This window comes from Gymnoscopelus braueri (assembly GCF_963280865.1).
Source record: "Gymnoscopelus braueri genome assembly, chromosome: 8".
Taxonomy (NCBI): Eukaryota; Metazoa; Chordata; class Actinopteri; order Myctophiformes; family Myctophidae; genus Gymnoscopelus; species Gymnoscopelus braueri.
In genome coordinates this window covers 31,743,223-31,767,798 of record NC_137609.1, presented here as the reverse complement: position 1 = coordinate 31,767,798, position 24,576 = coordinate 31,743,223, and the positions used below count along the sequence as shown (strand labels likewise).

General features: G+C 41.1%; 1 protein-coding gene across 5 annotated transcripts; it reads left to right on the top strand.

The window, feature by feature from the left end:
* The first annotated feature begins 725 nt into the window (after positions 1-725).
* Positions 726-24,576, top strand: macroh2a1 (macroH2A.1 histone). 5 transcript variants are annotated; one of them, XM_080436276.1, is made up of 9 exons: positions 726-790; positions 2,519-2,719; positions 3,119-3,225; positions 4,644-4,835; positions 7,991-8,098; positions 12,675-12,774; positions 16,327-16,416; positions 21,426-21,600; positions 22,951-24,576. In XM_080436276.1, exons 2-9 carry the CDS (start codon positions 2,548-2,550, stop codon positions 23,114-23,116), a joined length of 1,110 nt encoding a protein of 369 aa, XP_080292402.1. In that variant the 5' UTR covers positions 726-790; positions 2,519-2,547; the 3' UTR covers positions 23,117-24,576. The 5 variants fall into 5 exon arrangements, with proteins under 5 accessions (XP_080292402.1, XP_080292405.1, XP_080292403.1 ...); XM_080436279.1 differs by lacking the exon at positions 12,675-12,774 and adding an exon at positions 14,046-14,136 and having other exon boundaries at positions 736-790; positions 2,516-2,719; positions 7,994-8,098; XM_080436277.1 differs by having other exon boundaries at positions 736-790; positions 2,516-2,719; positions 7,994-8,098.

The window sequence follows — 24,576 nt, the reverse complement described above, 5'->3', positions numbered from 1 at the left end:
TATAAACATTTTGTCAGAGACTTTGCGGCCCATGCCAGGCCACTGCACCGCCTGACACACAAAGTAGGCCTTACTGTGGGTGAAGAGGTGCGGTACAGCCTTCGATCAGCTGTGATAAGCACTGGGTACCCGCAGGGCCGGATTTATAGGAGTTGAGACCCGTGGGCTAGAGTATTTTTTGAGGCCATTGGCTTTTTTCCTTTTATTTCGGGTTTTTGTTACTTTAATTCAGTTAATTTGGTAGGGTTACTTTACAATTTGATCATAAAAAGAGGCCCCCCCAGTTGGGGGCCCCTGAGCTAGCCCAACGGTAAGTCCGGCCCTGGGTCCCCGTCCTGGTGTACCCCAACTGAGGTTGGGGTACAACTGAGGTAGCTTGAGAATTACAGTAACAGAGTTATGGTTATTACTAGTGCATTGTCTCCATTGGAACGCTGATGCACTGTCCTGTTCTACTGGGAAAATATACTTTTCTACATACGTCTTTTACTTATTTTATATAATCTAAACCATTTTAGCATTTACAGTGCATGATTGGTCAGAAAAATATGTTAGTTGTTTTTATGATCTTTATTGGACCTGTAAAAGGGTTTTTTTGCACGTTACAGGTTCGTTACAGGTTCGTCTACTCCAAATGCAACTTCACCCAGTATGCTCTTATTTTGAAGTCCATCAACCGGACGTCGCACGCTCATGTAGGCGCGACTTGACGAGCGTGTTGTCAGGATTATTTTACCTGACGGAACACTGATCAGAGGACCGTGTAGACATATTGCTGTGCCGTATTCCCGTAAGTAATTCACAGGGTCGGGTGGTTAAACGTCGTGTTGGTGGGGGGGATTTGCGCACCGTTGCGCCAGGTCCCACTCTCCCGTGCGAACGTTGTCATTTGGTGTTATTTCCTTGCATGCTGGGGGGGCCGAGGAGTGTTGAGAGGCAATGAGTGTCGGGGCAGCTGCCTGTGCACTGATGACATTTCGTGTGTTATTTATTTTTGCCCCTTTTCCCCGGAAATGTGGAAATATTCACTATGTTATGGGCTGATGTACTTGGTTTGGCGGGCGTTCGGCAGTTTCACTGGGAACGGAATGGAATTAATGGTGCAATCCCATAATATTGTAAATATGTGTACACGTGATCCAGTGGACTCTTGACACGCGGAAATCGCTCCGCTTGTCAGCGTCAATTTATTATTACGCTCCATCGCGCGATATTGTCGCTTGACAAGAATAACTGATATCCAAGCTATGCTGCGGTTGTTGCCTTGCCTTGTAGATCCGTTATTTTTGCCAAGCGACACTACTGTGTAACCCCCCAACAACCCCCACCTACACCTGTCCAGATGTGGCAGGGTCCGCAGGGAGGAATAGTTCTCCCAATGACTTTATTTCATGCTCGTTATATATGCTCTTGAAAAATGTAATGAAAGGAAATTGGTTGTTTTTGCCAAAACATTGGAAATGTTGTTTAAATTGCTGAAGAAAGACTGACAATAAGGTTTAGAAAATGTGAAATTTCGCAATTAAAGCTGTAGCCAGGCCTAGGCTAATTGATGATCTATAACAAATATTGCTAATAGCCTTATTCTTCAAGGCATTTGGTTCAATAATTTATGGTCTAGAAAGATTTGAATTATTTATAAGGTTTAACTGAAACATTTATCAGATGTGAATTTGATATAATTGGTCATGCAGTGCTGTTTAGTAATCTGTCTGGGTGATGTTTAGTCTTAAATTAAGACATTGGACTAATGAAGGCTCTGGTGGGATTCAGTCCCAGGCCAGCAGGGTCACATGAGGTTCCAGAGGCAGTCTCAGGAGGTAGCCTAGACTAGAGAATCAGAAGGACCCTGGATTGATCCGCACTCATCCGCTTCATGTTGCCTGGTTAAGTTAAGTGCCCCTGAGCAAGGCACTTGCTCCCCTCGTGCTCACTCTGAGCAAGCCACTGCTTGTTCAGTGCAGAGAAGTAATTTCCCCTCGGGAATCACTCAAAATCCTCCAACACAAAGTGTGCTTTATACCTACTGATTGTGATCTTGCTCCCGGCCTGGGGGTCTCTTTCTAACACCAGCCTATCTGGCGGATTTGATGGCTAGAAACAATTAACTTTGATTTCACCTGCTTGTCAGACCACCAGGCCACACAACCATTCAAAAGTCAATTGACACTTCCGCTACCTGTAAAAATATTGACTATAAATTCTTAAAAGTTTTTCATATTTATCAAATAATTTAGTGTCACCCGGTGTCCAGGCGCTTTAGAGGGAAATGGTTTTCTCGTCGTTGTCATAATGAGGATGATAGCTATTTACAAAGCAGTTATCAAAATCAGCAACCAAATGAAAGAAGTCACAACAACGTATATGCTAAAATATAAAAGGTGCAGTGAGAAATAAAATGTTAAGAGAATCGAACAATACAATTTAAAAAGGAAAGACGTGATTTAAAAGAAGACCCTGATTTAGCAGGCCTGTGTGTTGCATGCTGTCTATTTTATCCTCCTGGGTGTCGCAGCAGAACCTGACGCTGTCAGTGCTCTCGGCACAATGTCCAGCCGAGGAGGAAAGAAGAAGTCGACGAAGACCTCCAGGTCCACCAAGGCGGGGGTCATCTTCCCTGTGGGACGGATGCTGCGCTACATCAAGAGGGGCCTGCCCAAGTATCGCATCGGGGTGGGGGCTCCTGTCTACATGGCTGCTGTCCTCGAATACCTCACCGGTGAGCTATATATATCTTTTTATAGGAGAAAAACGGGGAGCTTGGTTTCGTTACTTCAGCAAGGCAGACAAGCACGCCGTCCGAGTTTACAAGCCATGGTGGACGGAATCGTTTATCGAGCGCTCCCGTCCCCCATCTCAGCCAATCACAAGCCAATTCCTCAAGCCCTATCCTAGATAGCAAATTATTGCCACCGGTGAGGGGGCTGGGCTGCTGTGATCGGGTTTAATTGAATTTTATTTAAACAGCTTTTGTTTCATTATGAGATTTCTACCTTTTGTTGGTAAAGCACAGTTTTTCACAATACTTTATTCACAATAGCCCATTTTGTATCATCAATCATGTTTTGCTGATTTCGCCTATGTGGTATCTTTATTGTTGTTTGTTTTGTAACAATAGCTGAAATCCTGGAGTTGGCGGGTAACGCAGCAAGAGACAACAAGAAGGGTCGGGTCACCCCGCGACACATCCTGCTGGCAATCGCCAACGATGAGGAGCTCAATCAGGTTGATTGTTTCTCAGAGCAACTATACGTTTGGTAGACTGTACCTTATCAATAGTCGTCTACGACTGCCAGTCACTTTTATACTTGACAAGTGTGTACATGCTCGCTCGTGCTCCAATTACTGGGAATAATCTGACTATGGCATGATTGAAGCATTTACATGTTTTAAAGTTTGATATCCTTGCTTTACACGATTTTATTCAAAAGTTGTGTTTCAAATGTCTTGATTTCTCCCGCGCACCATGTTCTGTGTGAAAAGTACTTCATGCATCTGCAAGTTATTTTCAAAATTGAAAGAAATCAGACGAAAGCATTTGGAGTACATGCTCCAATAAATCAAAAGATTGTCTAAACATCCAGCCGTCTTAATGAGGCATGATTAGTCTGATTAAGAGCCTAAATCTAAATAAGATGCTATTGTTTACATGACCGTTAATAATAATCAACAGTATTAGATCAGTGTTAGATCAGTGTAAGACTGGAGTGTTAGTGTGCATGTATACACACTTGCTATTGTGCCAGACCATCTGTGTACACATCCTTGCTAATTATTTCACGCAGGACACAAGAATTTTTAAAGCAATTTTCTCTCTCTCTGACTAAGCACAGTCATTTGATCCCCTTATTATTATCTATAATCAGTGTTAACGGTGTTTCAAGTTTGCTTTGCCATTATATAATTACAGATCAATATTAGGGGTGCAGCAGTTAATCAAACTAATCAATTTAATAGAAATAATGAGTACCATTATTTCCACGTTCTTTGCTGGTGTTTTTTTTTTTTTAGTATTGACTAAAGCTGAGCACCCACAGCCATGGAGGCAATCAGAGGATGAAGTGCACCTGCTCCACATCTTGAGCGCAATGAAATGTTTACTGACTTACTTGAATACCAACTTATATGACTTTGAAATGAGGCAGTTACAGAAAGTATACACAAGGTGCCGTACACAAGTGCATGTGGAGCAGTAACATTATATAGATGCATAAACAGTACGATGCAGGAGTAAGATAGCTACGATAAATTAACCACTTTAACTCTGCCATCCCTATTTTGGGGACGTCATTAGACGCAACAATTGTCTAAAATAGGCATTTCCGCTACTCTATAGACCCACTACCTTTCTCCCTTCATACCAAATCTCTATACTGAATCTACAAGCGTCACACACGTGTTTGAGCTTTTAGATCTGCAATTGTTGCCGAAGTTTCTCCCCAGAACAGGAACGCTAGGGTTCATATGGTTAAGTGTTTAATGGGTTACGGTTAATAGATGGGGTAGGGTTAATAGATGGGGTAGGGTTAGAACGGCTCATGTCATGCGTCTCCATTGGTAACTTGTGGGTAATCTAATGACTGACCACCACAGTATCGTTGCGATCTAGTGCCACTGATATGTGCCCTGTCTGTATATCTCAGTTGCTGAAGGGCGTGACCATCGCAGCGGGTGGCGTCCTGCCCAACATCCACCCAGAGCTGCTGGCGAAGAAGAGAAGTTTCAAGGGCAAGCTGGAGACGCCCGTCTCACCCGCTCCCGAGAAGAAACCCAAGACGGCCAAGAAGCCAGTGACAAAGAAGCTGAGTGGAAAGAAGACAGGAGGAAGGGCAAAGGTACACAGAGTGACTGAAAGAGTGACTGAAAATATTTGTGTATTCTGACCTTTTTAAAGCTTTTCTTGTCAATTGTATGTTAGATCTGTGTGTGTGTGTGTGTGTGTGTGTGTGTGTGTGTGTCTGTGTTTAAATGTATTCCAAATGTGCATGGCTGAGCCTTGTCAAGGACAATTGTCTGTTACTTAAGTTGTGACAGACAATAAAGTTATCTTGAATCTTAAAAGACTTGAACCAAAGCAGGTAAAGGATATTTCTTTGGGTGAAGTACTCCTTTAAAGGACCATACTGGTGTTTACCACATGTAATTGTCCATTAACAACACAGGACACATATTTTTCACCTGTTTGTTCGTGTTTTCTCCTTGACAATATTTGTCAAAAGTTAAACCTCAGAACTTGCCTGAACTTATAAACAAGAAACTAAGTCAATAGCGTTTGTGCCTCAGCAGAATCGCAAACTAGAAACAGTATGTGCTTGTTATTGAGCCTGGCGTACACCTGAACTGAGAGGCTTCATATTAGCAGCTAGCCTGACGTCAACCTGGAGCATGGTCCTTCAGTTATTATACAGTGTCTGATTTTTTAGCGGTGCAACCAGGCGCGTACGGTGGGTTTTAACGTGGACCGGGCAAGATTGTTAATGACTCCCCCCTTCCCCCTGGCCCCCCACCCACTGCGTCGCGGGCATGTGCGCCCGCGAAGCGCGACCGATTTTTTTGCTTAATTAATTCATTAAATGACCATAAAACAACATTAACAACACTCTACCCATCCCTCAGTGTGTTCCATCCTGAAATGTTTTACTTAAGTAAAAGTATCAAGGGTTAGAAAACTTTTTTTTCACATTTGAAAACTTGTGAAATGGGACCTTCTGCATAATGAGTATCCGTATACTTTTACTTTTGGTACTTTAAATACATTTTGATACCAATACTTTTCTACTTTTACTCAAGTACATTTTGAATACCTTACTTTTACTTGTAACAGAGTATTTTTACATCGCAGAATTGATACTTTTGTTTAAGTAAAAAAATGTAGTACTTTTTCCACCACTGCCACTGGTATTCAGTGCATGCAGTTACTGTTAGTGCACACAGGACGAGGGAGTCAAGGGACACAGCATAGCGACCCTTCATTTCAATAAGGGCAGATGGCAGAGCCAATTCAGCCAAAACCTGCAGAACATGTTTAGCACAGCCACAGCGATCAGGACTTGTTTATTAGAGGCAATTAGCATGTCTGGCTGGGGCCGCTTGACAATGGGAACGGTGGGGTGGGCGGAGGCTGCGGAGCTACTGCGCCGGTAGAGGAAAAAAAAGACGATTTATTTTTATTTTATATATATATAAAAGAATAGGGGAGCATAGTTTTCCAGACCGGGCCATGGCCCCATTGGCCTCCATGACGGTACGCCTCTGGGTGCAACCGCTCCTATAAGAGGGTTTAGGATCCATCCGTGGTGAAAGTTTTTCTTTTCGTCGTGAAAATGTGTGACGCCATGCTGTGGAAAACACGCCCATAGGCTAAGCTTTGCAGGACGTGCTGTGATTGGCTAGCGAGACACATGATGAAATTAACTTCAAACTTCGCAGACGCCCTGTGATTGGCTAGCGAGACGCATGATGAAATTAATAATAATGTAAAAAATTTAAGCACGTCACTTCGCAGGACGTGCTGTGACTGGCTACCGAGATGCATGATGAAATTAATAACTCATAAATAGCACCGCTCACTTCACACTGGGTGTTGATAGGGTTAGTAGAGGTGAAATAATGAGGAAAGGAACGATGGAGCAAGAGGAAGAAATCCAACCAAAGCAGCATTGTATGAGCATTGTACCTAGCATTGTGTGATGAAGTGTATTCATATTGGTACAGTATGAGAAACAAATTGCCTCAAGTTGCATCATTATCTCCATTACAGAATCATCCTTTGCTGCTGTAGCTCAGAGCTCCATGAGCCACTGTATTGCACACATTTCTCTCAATTTGTATTATCTTATTGTTAATCAAATGTTTTCTGTCTATTGTGCTCAACATTTGAAACATAACTTAGCACAGTGCATTAGAAATTTTGAAGCTAATTCACAACATAACATAATGATAACTTCATTGGTGGAACAAGCTCACAATATGTCGTGATGTGACGAAGTATATAGGGTTTAAAGTCATACTGTGTAACTTTTTCAACAAAAGTTATTTGTGATATAATCTTCCACTGGTCTATTTTTCACACTAGACCCTCCAGAAAAACGTGATTATAGGGAGCATTGCATAATATGCGCATCGCATAATATGCGAATATGTGCATCGCATAGCAATGCATAATATGCGCAACGCATCGCATAATATGCGAAATATGCGCAACTTTATTTACATTATCTCGCAATTATTAACATTATCTCGCAACTTTCCGGATATTTTGCTACTTCACGCAATTTCACCGCATAAAATCACATAAAACCCCCGCATATTTCATTGCAAAATCTAGGATTTTAGCCCGCATAATCTAGGATTTTAGCCCGCATAATCAAGGATTTTTTTTGGTCAACTTCTCTAAATATTATTAAACACTATTCTTATTTGAGTCTGCTCCGACACTCGCGGCGAAATGATGTAGGCACTGGAAGTAAATATTTTTTATGTGACGTGTGGTTGCATTCCAAAATATCCTCGGAAGCTAGCACTCTGCAGCATTCATTTTTTCTTCCCCTATAGACAAACGCTGCAATGACAACAGAGCTACAAGAGGTGTCGCCAAAGAAAGACAGACTGAAATGAATGTTACACAATATGACTTTAAGTGGGGGGAGGGGAAGAGTGCTGTATCAATGTTGAAAAGTTGTATCTTAAAAATTTAATGTAGGAAGGTCTGTGAAGTCTGAATAAAACTGAGTTGATGTGGATGCTGATCTGTCACAATTATTACATAATCGCGTGATCACAATTATTTGAGATTTTGCAGAATTGTCAGAACCGTTCCAAGTTTAAACATGACTTGTTCATAGATTTTCAGATTAGATTTCATATATATATTATGGATATGTTCCATGGCAAAACATTTTTTTATCGTTAATCGCAATTATTTGTATGACAATTTGTCGTCATGTACAATTTTATGATGGTGACAACCCTATTGATGTGTTCCTTTCAGAAGCAGGGTGAGGTGAGCAAATCGGCGTCAGCAGACAGCACCACAGAGGGCAGTCCAGGAGATGGTTTCACCGTGCTCTCCAGCAAGAGTCTCTTCCTGGGACAAAAGGTATGTATCCTCTGTCAATGTCGCACTTTTATTAGCACCAGACGGGTCTGTGCTACCTACTTAAGGCTGGGCAATTAACCGAAAAAGTTATCGAAACCGACATTTAGAACCTTTCACCGACTTAATCTTGCACATGACGTTAATCAAATAATTACGTTTTTATTCATTTATATATATATTTTTTTATATATCAATGATTTGACAATGATTTTTTGTTATAATCGACTAGTCTGATGAACCGCTTAAGTCCTATAATTATACTATGTTGTACAATGGTGGCGTGGGAAAATAGGGGATCTACAAGCTCACAATGCATTGCATCACAGCGCGTTGACAGTTTGTATATCTGCCATTTTCACTATTTATGACAATTGATTACTTTATGAAAATTTATATAATTTTTATAATTGATTAAATCATGAAATTAAAATACAGTAAATGAAATGAAACTATGAGACAATAACAAAGAAAATGCTTTCTTCTTCATGAATTAAGCAAGTGATAATGCACAACAAGGTGTCCGAATGGATGAGGCGGATGTGAGGAACTCGAAGTGTGATATGGACTTTCCTCTGCCGAGTCTGTTTTGATCCAATATGGGGATGCTTCATCGTGCATTATCACACTTAGACTGTACCGTGGGCACTTACAGTACTAAAGAAGAAAATAGGCTGTTTATATATATTTCTTACTATCATATCAGCAAATAAAAGTTGTGGCAACATAAAGTAATATATTATTCAATCACTTTAAGTAATGCAGTTTACTGTATTTAAACCAGGACCTACAGTACAGGAACATTTTGGATGGATAATTTGTCGTACTCTGATTGATCTGTCTATTTAGCAATAGAAACTGTCAAGAGGAGGTACAGTACAAAGACAGTATGAGTTTTCAATTCTGGGCTGGTAATTAATTGAATATTGCCTCATATTGCCTCCTCCTTTTTGGTGAATCAGAGTGTAAGGTGGAAAATGCTAATCCCTTAACACCACCGGAACTCTTCTTAAACTAGTTCCGTTTATCCCAAAAAATCTGGGACCTTGGTCATGGGCCGACAGGAAAAAAGATCACACATGTATGAAAGGAACTCCTATAAGTCACAACACTGTTTGAACTGTACAAGTTCAGCTGCCTGCAACACCCAAGAATGCTATGGCAACGTGTGTATGTGTACTTCCTTGCTTTGCCGCTGCTGTTAAAACAATCAAACGCTTTGTGCTTCTTTTTTTTGTGAGCTCACTTGCTGCTTATGTCACATGCTAGCAAGCTAATTAATCCAGGCTGCGGCAATAGAACAAGGACAAACTTTGGGGTAAATCAGGAGCTGATGTTGCCCACAGCATTCACCTAGTATAGTCTGAGTAATTTATTTTCACAGATTTGGTTTGCGTTTAACAACATTAACCCCGACGTCCCTATTTGGGGTATGTCATTATAGTTATCAGAAATAACCTAGGCTTACTGTATGATTAATTTATTCAAGTTGTGTGCCGGTGTTGCGCAGTGAAAATAGCCGTTCTACAAGCTCACAACACATCACACATCACAGTGCAATGCGTTTTGAGCTTGTAGATTGTCTATTTTCTGTGTATGACGTGTCAGGCTCAAGCGGTTAATGCACGGTGACACACACCCACTATTTTTGGATTCCCCAGACAGCTTGTAGCAATGATTGCCACCTGCTGCCTTCCCCCATCAACAAATACCCACATTTTTGGAAGGAATCTCACACAAATGCATCACATGCTACAGGGTTTGAAATCAGATTCACAGCCATTGTTATGAAATGTTTTCAACCTCTTATACTGTACCTTTCTAGATGGGCCACATACTGTAGATTGAAACAGAAGATTTGGTATGCTCCATTGACCCATTATATAGACATTTATTACAAGACCCAACATATTACATATTTTATGCATTTTAAACAGAATAGACTAAAAGGCCAAGTCGCATTAAGTCAATTGGATTTTAAAAAGTGATTATTCTACAATAAGTAGATCATTTTGGATGCACTCCAATATTCTCGCTTGCCATAAAAAGGGCACATCGTGGATACTTGACTAGGTAGCTAATCAGAGATTGCTGGAGTTGCTAAAAATCAATCCAAGATAATGAATCAGATGAACAGTAATTAACTCTCCCACTGATTAGCAAAATAAGCCCGGAATAAATGTTGCTGTCTACCATGATATTTTACAGTCTAGTAATCATATGAGCTACACCAGTCCTTGCTTGGGTTTTCTCTTGCACTGTATATTATTCTGCCTCAGTCAAGTGCACATCATTATTCTGCTCCACCGTTCCCACTGGGCAATTCTTAATCAAGTCTAAAATTCTATCTCTGCGGTAGCTCAATAAGTGATTTGTTTCAACTTGAAGGAATAATGAATGATTCCTAAATCCTGAACCCTGCAATACTAACAGACTTTAATACATTCCCCTGGAAATTCCTGTCATTAAAGGGATACTTTGACAGTTTGAGTTTTAGTTGCCTCTTCATCTTCCCTCACATTCAGCACCATTCACTTAATTCTGAAAGATGTTATCTGTGCCAGACCCTCTAGTGGGGGGGGGGGGGGGCGATATGGGTTCATGTTGCTTACTGTCTGACTGGCTGGCTGGGTGAGTCACTGACTGGCCATGGTTGAAACAGGCATGCACGAGTGAGTTATCTGTTCCCTACTGGGGCCCGGTCCTAATGGCATTTCTTAGGCCTCTGACATTTGTTGCCGTTTCGGAACGAACTTGTGAACGTTTGTTCTCAGGTATGTTAGGCCTATTAATGCTCTTGTATTTATGCTCTCGTAACGTTTTAATGCTGTGGTCTTAATGCTCTCGTATTAACGCTCTCGTCTGCTGGTGCGCCGTGAGGTGGCTGCACTGACGAGGGCTCCGAGTCAACTCATCAAACTTGTTGCGAACGCGGAAGGAGGCGCGACCAAGTGGAGCTTACTATCACACCGTGCTCGGCTTGTGTCTCTGTGTGAGGCTCTGTGTGCACTGCCTGTGTGCAGACGCGCCCCCATGTGACTCGCGCTCTCATTGGCTGCTGACAGTCATATGAAACCAACCCGATCGCCCCCCAAACACGGTGAAATAGCACGGATTGCCAAACGCCAATTCCGTGCATAGATGACTAGGAACTCCAAAACTCCGTGCAAGGCGTGCATACTAGGAGAACCATATCCCCCCCATTAACTTCAATACGAGGCGGAGGCAGTCACGTGACTTTCTCTCTAAGCTCTCCCCATCACGGTGAAATAACACGGATTACAAGTCCGTAAATACACAACACACACATAACAAAAAAAAAAAAAAGAAAAGAAATGTACTTTGTATTACTAGCACTTTTTGCACAGTCGGTGCACTTTTGCTTTCACTTCAGCCAGTTCTGCTAGGAAATGTTCAGTCCCTACTAGAAAATAAGCTAGACGAGCTGTGTGCACGGATTAAATGCCAACGGGACATAATAGGTACTGCAGTGTTCTGGCCTTTACTGAGATAGCAGGCCCAACTGTGCCGTCACTCTGACAAGTGGAGAAAAGGGGGAATGAGCATTCTGGTTCTCCTTGGGGATTTCGGCTCAGTCCTCCTCACAGCTGTTCCGTCCACCACAGGCTGATGAATCTCTAGGCCTGAACGAGCTGTATAAGATTTTAAATGGACTTGAGAACTCACACTGAACTGCATGCCGACTGTACCACTGTTATGGAAAACACATAGTCGTGTACTTAATCATAATTCACCTACACATAGCCCCACTGGCATGTAACCAGGTCTAGTCTTCTTGCCTAGTTTAGTTTTTTAATGGCTTGCTGGCACTGTTAGCGTTAATTTTTGGAAACGAGAGGCACAGATAACTGCAAGATTCATGATCAGAATACATTGACAGGAATTTGTCTTGTTGCTGTTGGTGCAGAGTCAGAGACATATTGACCATGTCTCTGGGACGCCAGAATACATTGCTTAGCCTACTGGAGACGTCGTGGGTTTAAATCAGCGAAACGTTGGTAGTAGGAACCCACTTGACAACCCCTGTGAAGTGTCTGTCCAGCTGTCTCAGCACCACAGTGTTCAAGTCTTCCATTAGGTATGCGGTCAAGTGCAAGCCTGGCTCAGGGAGTAGGACGCCCCTGCCATGCAGAGTCCCTAGGCACTTTGGAAATAATTATTCTGCGTAGCAACATGATGCATGAATACATACTTGCGTATTTTACAAGGACAGTCTACTTTGTTATGGGACAAAGTACAGCAAATACTATACAAAAACAGACTATACAATTAGATCACGCGTATCACTTAAAAAAAAAAAAGGATTCAACATTCAGTCCCTATGTGCATCCAGGCAAGGTGAATATCACTGGACCAAATTGTTAAAGTATCCCTATCCCTAAGGTGATGGTGTGTGACTGTGTGTCTGTGTGTGAATCTTTTCTAATGGCTTTGCCTCCTCCTTTCCTTCCCTCCTTCTCCCTGACCCTCCCTCCTCCCCGTATGGCATGCCTCCTCTTCCTCCTCCCTCACTGCTCCTCCTCTTGCGCTGACCCCCTGACCCCTACCCCTTCCGCAGCTCAACCTCATCCACAGCGAGGTCAGTAACATGGCTGGCTTTGATGTGGAGGGGGTCATCAACCCCACCAATGCTGAACTTGAACTTAAAGATGATCTAGGTGAGGCTCCCCATCCCCCCACACAGCCCCTCCTGTCTCCCTGCTGGCAAAAAAAATCCTTGAAACAACTCCTGTGATGTCAAAGCATTCAATTGGATGCAAAGTACAATCACTAACGGGTGATTTATGAAAAATATTGATTATGAATTATTAAGTCTCCAATCCAGTTTCCCTGTGGAAAAGCTGACTTGAAAAAATGACCTGTTGGGGACATTCAAGGATTTTTTAAATGTCTTCAGAGCAGTTGCTTCGCTTATTCTGCCTGTCATAGATGTTTTAAGGTACATTCCAGGCTGCCACAATTGCACATCCTCTAGTACTTGGAGGTAAAAAGGTCGGCCTCATTGCATTATATATCAATTACATGCTTACATTGCAGTAATGTAAGGAGATGTTGTTGTTGAGACGTTGGTGCCTCAGAACAAGTCACCACTTAAAGATGGGTGCTTGGCATGGCTTCAACAGAAAACCTGCATGCAGATTTGTCGAGTGCAGCTTTGCTGTAAGTGCAGGCAGCCTGGAATGTGATCCTCAAATTCTGGGTTCTTTATGTTTCTAAGAGGAGTATTCCAGAGATCAGGATTATATAGTTAGCCCGAAAATGTGAAACCTTGCCTGATTTTTTTGAGAATGGAATGTTGGTTCTATTGATGATTGATGACACAATTTCTATCCAAGAATGTAGTCTCGCGTAGCAAGACGTATCATTGATCTCCGCTTACCAATACATCAGGTGACATATAAATTCAATGTACTGGCTACTGGCTAGAACTGCGGAGAAAACAGTAGATAACAAACCTACACCTCCTGCTTTGAAAACCAGCCCACATACTGTCCCAATAAGAAGGACCACTTTAAAGTTTTTACATTAGTTCTGCAATGTAGTTATTTTTCAAATCTCCAAATTGTTTCCGTCCAGTTCTATCCCCTAGTATTGGTAGATAGAGATCTCAGAAATGTCTGGCTACACGAGAGTGCCAAGAAGTCTACTGTTTTCTCTTCTCTTTTTTTTGGCCATGTGATCCTGCCCCTTGGAATAACCCTTGAACACAAGTCCATGTTCCTAGTCGCCTCTTTGAGTGTTGTGATGTCAACAGCCAATAAGGAATGATCACACTTCTTTACTTCCTGTTTTTGTAACGCCATTCAGTTACAGTATATATATTTCTTTTTTATTTGGTCATCTTGTTGCCCCTCGTCACTCACTGTGTTTTGACCACCATGTCGTTGCCTGTTGTTGTTGTTCTTGTTACTGTCGTTGTCATCTGTAGTTGCAAGTTGTGCAAGCCGACATTTCCATCGTGGATAGCGACGCTGTCGTTCACCCGACCAACTCCTCCCTCTATACAGGTGGTGAAGTAGGTAATGGAACCATCGCCACCTCCGAGACTACGGCTGCTCGTGCACTGCTCTCTCTCTCTCTCTCTCTCTCTCTCTCTGTCTCTCACCCACTCTTCCCTGTCTCAAAATGTTCCTGGTAGCTTGCACTGCAGTCTGCGAACGAAATGTTCACACAGCATTATGTCTAAGACACCTACTGTATGTTTTAGGGGGACTCTACAAGATTGTAGAGTCTACAATCTTGTAGACACTCTACAAGATTGTGTCCATCAGCAAAAGGGACCATTGGTCCTGACCTTGTGTCCTCCCTGCAGTGGATACGTCACACAGTAAAAGTGATCAATAGATTGTTATCACTACAGTGTAAGTGCTTGTACCAGCTTCTGGTACAATCATGGTATTAAATATTCAGCTGTAGTTTCTCAGGCAGAAGGATTCGGCGTCAGCAGAAATGGAAAGATACATTAGTTGTGCTACATGTGCACATTTACAGTACAAGCTACAGTAAGTAATTCATATCATGTCACGTCACTGTCAAATTCAGTGAATCGCGCTGTTTGTCCTTTTGTTCCCATTAACTGCAGTGTGGGTTATTTGGGGTCTCGCTCTTTTCTTTTGCAATCTAATGCTTAATTTATTGTCCGTCGTAAGATGTTGTTGATCTTTACAAGCTCACGACACGTCGCAGAGCGAAGCGTCGTGAGCTTGTAGATCTGCTATTTTCGGCATGTGACACTGGTGACGAAGTATGAATCAGGCTTAACCTTCCTTGAGCGATGTCTGCTGTCAGCTTCTGTTATGAATAATACAATATTCTTTCTCAAGATATCAAATTCCGCAGGGTTCATCAGAGGACATTTTGCAACTAGAAGTTTGTTTGAGTTAACACAGCCAATTAAAGCACAAGCTGTTAACACTTCAAAAGCAGATTTTGTGTTATATTTGTTTATCTGAATTAATTAGCTCTGTCACTCTGCCTTTGGTGAAGAACAGGTTTTTACTAACTTTGCTCGTGTGTCTGTTCAGCGGTGTTGCCAGAACATTCAGATGTGGTTCGTGTGGATGCCGTCACTTCCCTTCTCTTTGGGTTTCAGTTCAATAAATATTAACTTTAGAAGAACATTTGATCAGTCCGGTCCTAAATCTAGTATTCGTTTGTGCTTGTGAAATCTGGGTACATTCCAGTTGCTTATATTCCTGGCACATCTTTGAAGAGTTAGATTGCTGTCGTATGAAAACGTACTTTAATATTATGTATAATTATATATGCATCAAATTATTTCACATTACACATTGTAACAGATCTGTTTAGCTTACAATGCTTACAAAACCAGTGTAAAGAACTTGTCGACTATCAAAATATTGGGAAGACATCACATGTGGTGTCCTTATGTGTAAAGCTCTATTAATCAATTTGACATGGAGGGTGTCTTCAATTAATGACATACAAACATCAATAACGTGCTAATAATATACAAACAACTCAGTGGTGGCAGGGGTGACCGTGTTTAATTAGAGGCGATGAATTAGAAGTGATGTTGAACTTTGGTAGAACCTTGGGTTTGTACTGTACAGCTCCATTATCATGATATTAATCCACATGCTGCTGTGCTCTGTGATCGAGGAACACACACACACGCACGCACGCACGCATGTGTGAATGAGAGTGTGTTAGTACTGGTACATACATGTACATAATTGTGGTGAAGTGTATGGCTGTATTCATAGTACCCTTCATAGAAGTTCTCTATTGCAACAGATCACTATCAGTATAATGTGAGTGATAACACCAGTAGGTGAAGTAAGCAAAAACAAAATGTATGTATATGTTTGTGTGAATGTATATACTGTCTATCCATCGATCGATTGATTGATCGATCAACACACAATTTGGACTTAATCATGCCCAGGTGGTGCTAGCTGTATGATTCAAGGCTCTACTAAAGTTCACCACTGATTTAAGGATTGGAGAGTCCAAAAAGCAAAGAGTTTCATGCTATATGGGAGGTACAGTATGATGGCAGAAGCAGAAATTCAAAGGGGCAAGAGGAAGTGACCGCATTTTGCATGTAGACATGTATGTGTGTGTGTCTGTGTGTGGCCTTCCTGCTTCTCCCATCCATGTGCATGGACATCGCGCCTTCCCTCACCGGCGGTCTGTTTACAGTATATAGACCCACACTGAGCCCAGACCTCTCTCATCCCCCACAGGTAATGCTCTGGAGAAGAAGGGAGGTAAGGAGTTTGTTGAAGCCGTCCAGGAGCTGAAGAAGAAACATGGCCCTCTAGAGGTGGCTGGTGGTAAGTGCATGTAGAAGAATATTTGCCTGTACAAAGGATTCAAGTCAGATACTCCATTGTCCCACTCTAGTGACCTTTTCAATGAGGCAAGCCCTTGCTGGCGTAAGCAAAAATGTCCATAGTTGTCGGTATGTTAAATTAACCACTTGAACCCTTATCGTCTTTATTCATTCACCGAAAATAGCAGATCTTCCCAGCAGCTTGTATAGCTGGGCTATTATTTTCCAAAGATATTTTGTGTAGATTGAAAACAGGCGCATCCCTGATACAGAGCCCTGGGGGACCCCAGTCAACTAAGTATATAGGGTTCAAGTAATAAATCACAGCAAAACTAATTTGCCTTGTTTCCCACCTGAACGTACTTGATATCAAATCCACGCATTAGCTATGTATTCTGTAGATGTGTACATTTAATCTGATTTAATTAAATGTATTTATTTTCCATTAACTGATTTAAATCTCATTTTAAATCCTGTTAAAACCGAACCCCAAATGAAAGTGAGTGAACTTCTTATACTATAAATAATTATTCTTAAGACAAGTGAAAATAATGCAAATTGTATGAAAATTATATAATATGCAGTACAATATACACTGACTGGACTAGAGGATGGTATGGCAATGTAGGCAGAGAAATACCGTAAAGAAATGGTAATTTACTCACACTGAGCAGTACAGTGTATAGTGCATATGATCAATATATAGCTTGTTCTGGGGCAATGAGGGGCGGGGTTCCCAATCCCAGATATCTGTCCAATGTCTACTTCTACCACGCCAGTATTGTAGGATGTATGTTCTTTCTTGTCTCTCTCCTCTCTCTTTAATGATGACTTTGAGAGCTATGCTCAAAGCAATGAAGTCTCTTAAAGTCAATCCTCACCACATCCATCACCATCTTGGATATAAACCCATGTGACATAGTTTGGATACTCTGATAGGGCACCTTTCATTCATCAGACTCATACATCATGTACCCAGCAGAGATGAACATTTTCAAGATGGGAAACGTGACATGGCGTGTGCACATGTTGAAACTTGGCCTTTTTTGTATACAGTACAGTGTATCACAGTTGCGCTAGTTAGACTGAGCGCCCTCCAGTGGTAATGTCACAGTATTCCATAAAACACACCAAGCTACTTCTGTTCATCATTACATTACATATCATAATAACTGTATGGATAAGCCCTCCTCCACTCCTGCCAGTTGCTGTGGTGTGTGTACCGTACGTCACCAACGTACACACACACACACACACACACACACACACACACACACACACACACACACACACACACACACACACACACACACACACACACACACACACACACACCTTCATCGTCCCTGTCGCTTTCAGCTATTCTTGACCTTCACTTATTCTTACTCACTTTCCCTCATTATCCTCCTGTCTCACACATCACACCTTCATCCTTCTTTCCTTCCTTCTGCGTCTTTCACCCACTCACTCTCACTCACTCTCTCTCTCTCTCTCACACACATGCATACATACTGTACGCTCACATACACACACCGCCAAGTTAGAACGGCGTCCTAATCTGGGTTCTCCTTGAGGAGATCATAAGTAGCTTACCAGGTGACTGAACCCCAAGCCAGCAGAGCCTGACAGGGATTTCTGGGGGATCTGGGTCGGTTTTCGGAGTCAGAAATTGTTCTGCCTGCTGGAGCCCAATGTTACTGGACCAGACCCGCTTCAAAACAAATGTTGAATAAATTCCCAGCATACTTAAGGGAAGTGGAAAAAAATAAGTTGAGCACTACCCTCACTCACAATGCCTGTTTTTTTTAAGGAAGGGAGGCCGGGATTTTAAATGACTGAGTTGTGGTTCACACTTTTAATACTGAATTAAAATCTCCCAGAAAGCTGCCCTAATAATAAAAATAAATATCAAAACTAATAAAAACAGCATTTAAGAAGATAAGCAAGGATAACACAGAGGCAAAAAAGGAGTTACAAAATAAATAAGCCCTATGAAAGAGCAAAGAACATTAAAGTACGTTTTCAGGGGCGATTTAAAAAAAGACATTGATTTTACTTGCCTGAGATCATCCACTACAGCTTTCCATAGCCTCATGCCCAGGCCGGACAATTGCCCCCCAGGTAATGAACAACCAATAGGGTCCTACAAGTCCTCTTGGTTGAGGATCTCAGGCTGTGTTCAGGCTTATAAGAGACTAACATATGTAAAATGTAATAACTATGGGAGCCTGGCCTTGTAGGGCTTGAAAAGGCATCAGTAAAATCAGTTCTGAAACTCAAGGTTGTACACTTAGTTCTTTTATATGACCGCGTGGGCAGTGTTTCCACTAAGACTTATAAAACCTAATTTATATTTATTGGTGAAGACAATCTTAAATATCGACAAAAGTAGACTTGATTTATGCCACTGCATGCAAGCTTCCTGTTTTTAACGCCATGCATGTGCATGTGACTATGGTAGCTAAATATTCCAAAAATATAATACTGTACCACTTATCTCTCTGCTTTTGATGTGACATCAAGTCCTCTTAAATTAATTCCATCCACTTATAATTAATAGCTAGCTCAGGCAGAGTACAGAGTACAGAGTGCATAAGTGAAGAACGACAGGTTTAATATAGAGATAAACATGCAAGCAGGCAGATGTCAAAATGAGTCATTCCTTTCTTATAGTCATTTTATTTAAATATTTTATTTAAAAAAATCATCAATATCACACAAGAAGACAAGCAATCAGCAACATAAAACAATTATCAAGTTACAAAAAGCAAGGAGACAAGACAATGAGAAAACAAACATCTGTCTTAAGGAATAACAACCCAGGGTTAAGAGTTAACATTAAAACATTTTTACCCATCGTGTACAACATCAAGGCCCTTTCCAAAGTTGTTTGGGTTTGGAGGGGGGGCGTCCATATAACATATAGTACCATTGTAAATTAATTATATATTGGAGATAAACATGACATCAAAGTGGTTCTAAAACTTAAACTGAATAATTATAGGTTAATTCAAGGGGATGTACAATACACCAGAAATATTCCCCTAATGTTCCACTCAAACACCACTTCACCACAGCAGGCACCATTACTAACTTATACTTTACTCACACTGGTGTTCTTTTGTTCTTATTCTGTCTTTACTAGTCTATTCTCGGCTCTTCAGTATTCGCACACCAACCCGTTTTACATACGTTTCCTCCTGGTTAATTTTTTATTTTTTTGTCAAGTTCCAACTTTACAGGCAATCATGAAAATACAATCATCATCATCAATCCACTTTCCTCACAAGAAGATCACACAGACAGTCTAACTGGCACTCACTCTCATGTCTTAGGTCTCTCTGTGCCATCTGGAAATCAGCTTGTCCCCGACTTTGAGTCTGTAATTCGGTCCGATCCTGTCACACGCTAGCGGTGTGGCCTAATGAAGTATGACTACAGTGCTTTCTCACTTCACAGCGTCAAGGGCTTTGGCTGAGTTACAGTGTCTTACAGCCGGCTGTTTGATGGCAGACAAACCTAGATGTTTGAACCAGCACAGAGCTGCACTGTTTCTCAATTACATCCAGGCTCCAAGATCACGATGAGTCTCTTCTCTTCTCTTCTCTTCTCTTCTCTTCTCTTCTCTTCTCTTCTCTTCTCTTCTCTTCTCTTCTCTTCTCTTCTCTTCTCTTCTCTTCTCTTCTCTTCTCTTCTCTTCTCTTCTCTTCCCACTGCCGTTCATACTACTTCTAAGATTTCTGCCTGTCCTCCTTTACAGTATCTTTCTTCTCCTTTAATCTCAATTCTTCTCTCCTTACACTCCTCTCCTCGTGGCTTCACTCCAACTCGTCTGCAGAAGTGATTTCTCCAGCCCACCTCTGTCTAATACCCTGGTCTCAACAGCATTAAGCTCTCCAATTTTCTTTTTTCTTCTTTCGCTGCACAAAGAAAACTGTTCTTTCAACATGTTGGACTCTCCCGGTGGACCTCTTGGCTTTTCAGTTGTGTTAAAACGTGTACAGGCAGCGACTCAGGAGGTAGAGTGGCCGTCTGGGAACTGAAAGGTCCCGGATTTGATCCCTGGTTCGTCCTGAATTTGTGTTGAAGTGTCCTTGAGCAAGACACTGAACCCCTTTCTGCTCTTGATGCGCAGGTTGGTGCCTTGTGGAAATTCAAGTGAAGCATGGCAACAAATGCATACAGTAGCCCCTTTCTTTCCTATGCCTTAATTGTAGGCAATTGTATTATTTTGCTTATATTTAGACTTTGACGAAAACGTCAGCATAGAGAATTTGGTCATGATAATGTAAAGATGCTGATCTTTAATTCCCCTCTCTCCATCTACCACCTCTCACTTTCCCTTCATTCCCTTCATTTAACCTCATCTGTTTATTTCTTCTACCAGTCTGTCCTTTTTTCTCACCTCCTCCTTTATTCTGCCATTTCCCTTTCTCATTTTTCTTCTGCATTCTTTCTCTTTTCAACTCACTGCACTCTCTCACTTAATTAATGAAAGCAATTAATTTAAGTCCACTATGCTTAATGGGTGCCACTGCCAAAGTTAGATATAGCGGTCAAGAGGTGCACGCACATCCAAACATTTTGACACGTGCTGGAGCAAAATAGATAAACTGTAAAGAAAAAGAGAAGGTCTGCACACCACGCCCCCCAAAATAATGTATTACTAGTGCGGTAACAACAAATAACAAGACACACGTTTTTTTTAAATGTCATCTGCACTCTGTAATTTTTTTATCCTAGCGTCTTATTTTTAATTGTATCCAAATGTCCTTTTATAATGTGTCTTAATGCTCTGTGTCGTAATGTCTTAATGCTTAACCCTTTGAATCCTAGCGGTTCCTATTCTGAAGTGAACATCCGTAACACAGCCGACCGGCAAGCTCAAAACTTGTCGTGTTGTGACCATGTAGATATTTAGTTTAGAGCAAAAACAGGAAGGGACTAGTAGAACGGGGCCAGCCAATGAAGTATAGGGTTTAAGTGTTAATGTTTGATGTCATCCCTCAGCTGTGCTGTCTGCTGGCTTCGGTCTACCTGCTAAGTACGTCATCCACTGCAACAGTCCAGGTTGGGGCTCTGACAAGTGTGAAGAGCTTCTGGAGAAAACGGTGAAGAACTGCTTGGCACTGGCTGACGAAAAGAAGCTCAAGTCAGTGGCCTTCCCGTCTATTGGCAGTGGGAGGTAGGAAGAAAGCGTGTGCGCGCATACACAGACACAACACACACTCTTGAGTAGTAGGATTATATTGAACTGAAGTATTGAATTGTATATGTTGCCCATGCTAATTATCAAACTGCCTGCTGCAACTCTTAATGAAAAGAAATTGGTAACATCTGGAGGAGTGGATGCCACTTCTGGAACAGCTTTGGTTCAAGCTATGTTGGTAGCTTTGTTTTTGTGATGTATGTTTTGTGCTAGCGTACTTTAGATGTGCTAATTAATTGCATTAACATACAGTATGTACCAGTTACTTATGTAGCTGTGTGTGGTAATGTTTGTGTGTACGTATTTTACACTATTTAGTCAATAGTATGCTATATACCAGTGGTTTTAAAACTTTTTGTGCCCAATGCACACCAATGAAGTCAAAATCCCAAGGCACACCTATAATTATAATGACAGAAGCTGATCTACAAGCTCACGACGTGTTGTGACGTGTTGTGAACTTGTGGATCTGCTATTTTGGATAATTTCTGGGGGGGAAAAAACCTTTAATAATTTAAAGTATTTGCCTATAATGATATGCCCAAAATACGTCAGGTTGAAAGCAGTTAAAATATATTTCTCTTGGGTATAGACTGTGTCTCTGTATTTAGAAATGAGTGTGCCCAAAGCACTGTTATATCAAATTAAAAAAGAATAACTTCTCTCTCTCTCTCGGCACTGTTTGGAAAGTAAACTTCACAGCTATGAGCTGTCTGTTGCAACCAGGGCTGCAACTATCGAGCATTTTTTTAGCGATCATTTTTGATTAATCGAATAATTGAGAAGTTTGTGTTTTTATATATTAAAAAACATTTACAGTATATCAAAAAATCGATTAACCACTTAATAGTTAAAGGTTAAAGTATTATATTCTGATAGTAATCATTGCTACAAAGCGTTTGTTCGGTCACAGGGGTCTCTCCAGCTCTTTAGTAAACAGAATATAAATTCATTTTCAGGTAGGTGACAACATTTAAGCCAATCAGGAGAGAGCACTGAAAATGCATTTTCTGTTTAATAAAGAGCTGGAGAGACATGGGAGACTCCTTTTACTGAACAAACACTCTATAGCAATGAGTACTATCAGAATATAGAGCTATTTTGACAAAAGTAAATCACTTACCCTACGTTTTAAATTAGCCGATCTACAAGCTCATCAACATGTTACATAGCGACACATTGTGAGCATTTTTAGATTTATTTTGCCTGTGACACAAATAAATTATTGTTTATTTTTCAATCGTAATCAATTTAAATCTATTAGTTTGATTAACTGTTGCATCCTTTAGCTGCAGATCATATGATGTGGTGCCTGTTGTTTTGTAGGAATGGCTTCCCCAAGCAGACCGCTGCACAGCTCATCCTGAAGGCCATCTCTACCTACTTCGTGGCCACCATGTCCTCCACCATCAAGACGGTGTACTTTGTGCTGTTCGACAGTGAAAGCATAGGGATCTATGTGCAGGAAATGGCCAAGCTGGAATCGAGCTAAAATAACTTCTGTTGTTGCCCTCCTGTTCACTCCCAAATGCCCCTCGTCTTCTTGTCACGGGCGCGGGGAATTTATTATTTTAGTTTTCTTAAGATTTTTAGTTTTGCCAGAAAATGGGAAAGATATTTATGAGTGTTTGTTTAAAAAAAAAGAAGATGAAGAAAAAAGAGGCCGGGATATTGATTTGCATTATGTTTTTATTTTCTCCTATAATCCTTTCTGGATTGATTTTCCTCTGTGGTGTTTAATGTACTGTAGAAATGCACTGCTGTTCCTGCAGCTTTCATACAAACGGTGTTCCACAAAAGAGATCCAAGCTATCTTTTAAAGTTTAAGGATAAACTTCCAATGCAGCGACTCCCAACCCGTGAGGATATTGCTAGTGGGCCCCCACATAATCGGCAAAACACTAAGACTTCATTGATATAACATTAATAATAATAAAAATTATTATGTAAAAAAAAAAAAAGTCATGGTATTTTTTTCTTTAAACTAGAAGGAATACGAGCACAAACTCCACGCACAAAAAACGATATCAATAACTTGCCCAAATGTATATCATGTAAGGAATGATACCCAGCAGTTCTGTCCATTTTCAGGAACTTCTCATTTTATTAATCAAGCAGGCAACGTGACAAAGCCTTCCTCAGCGTATTCATACTGTAAGTGATACAATTCAGCTGTGTCATGACTCGGCTGAACAGAACGTGAGTTCTGGCTATCATTCCTTACATCGTTCTTTTCTTTAAAATCTTGGAAAAATTAGTTTTCAGAACTTAGAAGATTTTCAAGTGGGCCTTGATCCAAAAAGAAGGTTGGGAACCGTTGTTGTAATGTTTAGTGTGACATACTGTATGTAAAGATAGCTAGTCCTTGGTTACAAGGCTTCGGAAGAAGGCCAAACATGAATACGGGTTCATGCATGTGACAAGCGGTTTATAAGCTGTAACTATCCTCTTTCTTTTGAACTCCAAAATGCAAAAATTATTCTGACCTTTTGTTTTACTTAGTGTACTTTCTGGTTATCAGTTCTTGCTTTATTGGAACATCTCTCGTGTTGATGGTGCTGTGTATATAAAAAGGTTTGCCGTTTGATGATGCTGTATAATTGAAAGATAAAGGCCTGATTTATGCCTGGTTGCATATCGTGTCTCGCACCGAAAATAGCCAATCTACAAGCTCACAATGCGTCGCACTGATCCACTTTGTGAGCTTGTAGATCCGCCCTTTTCTGTGTGAGACACTGGCATGCAGCGAAGTGTAAAGCAGGCGTAAGGTTTGCGGTTATTTGGTCTTCAGGAGACAGGCATGGAAGGAATGATGGAAGAGATTTAGTTTTCGTGCTGCGTGTTGTGAAATCCCATCGGTTTGTCGCCTTTCTTTACAGGAGGGGAAGATTTTTGTTGCATTTGTGTGCTGCAGAAACCTTGAATATCCGAAAAGTAATCTTTTTAGAAATA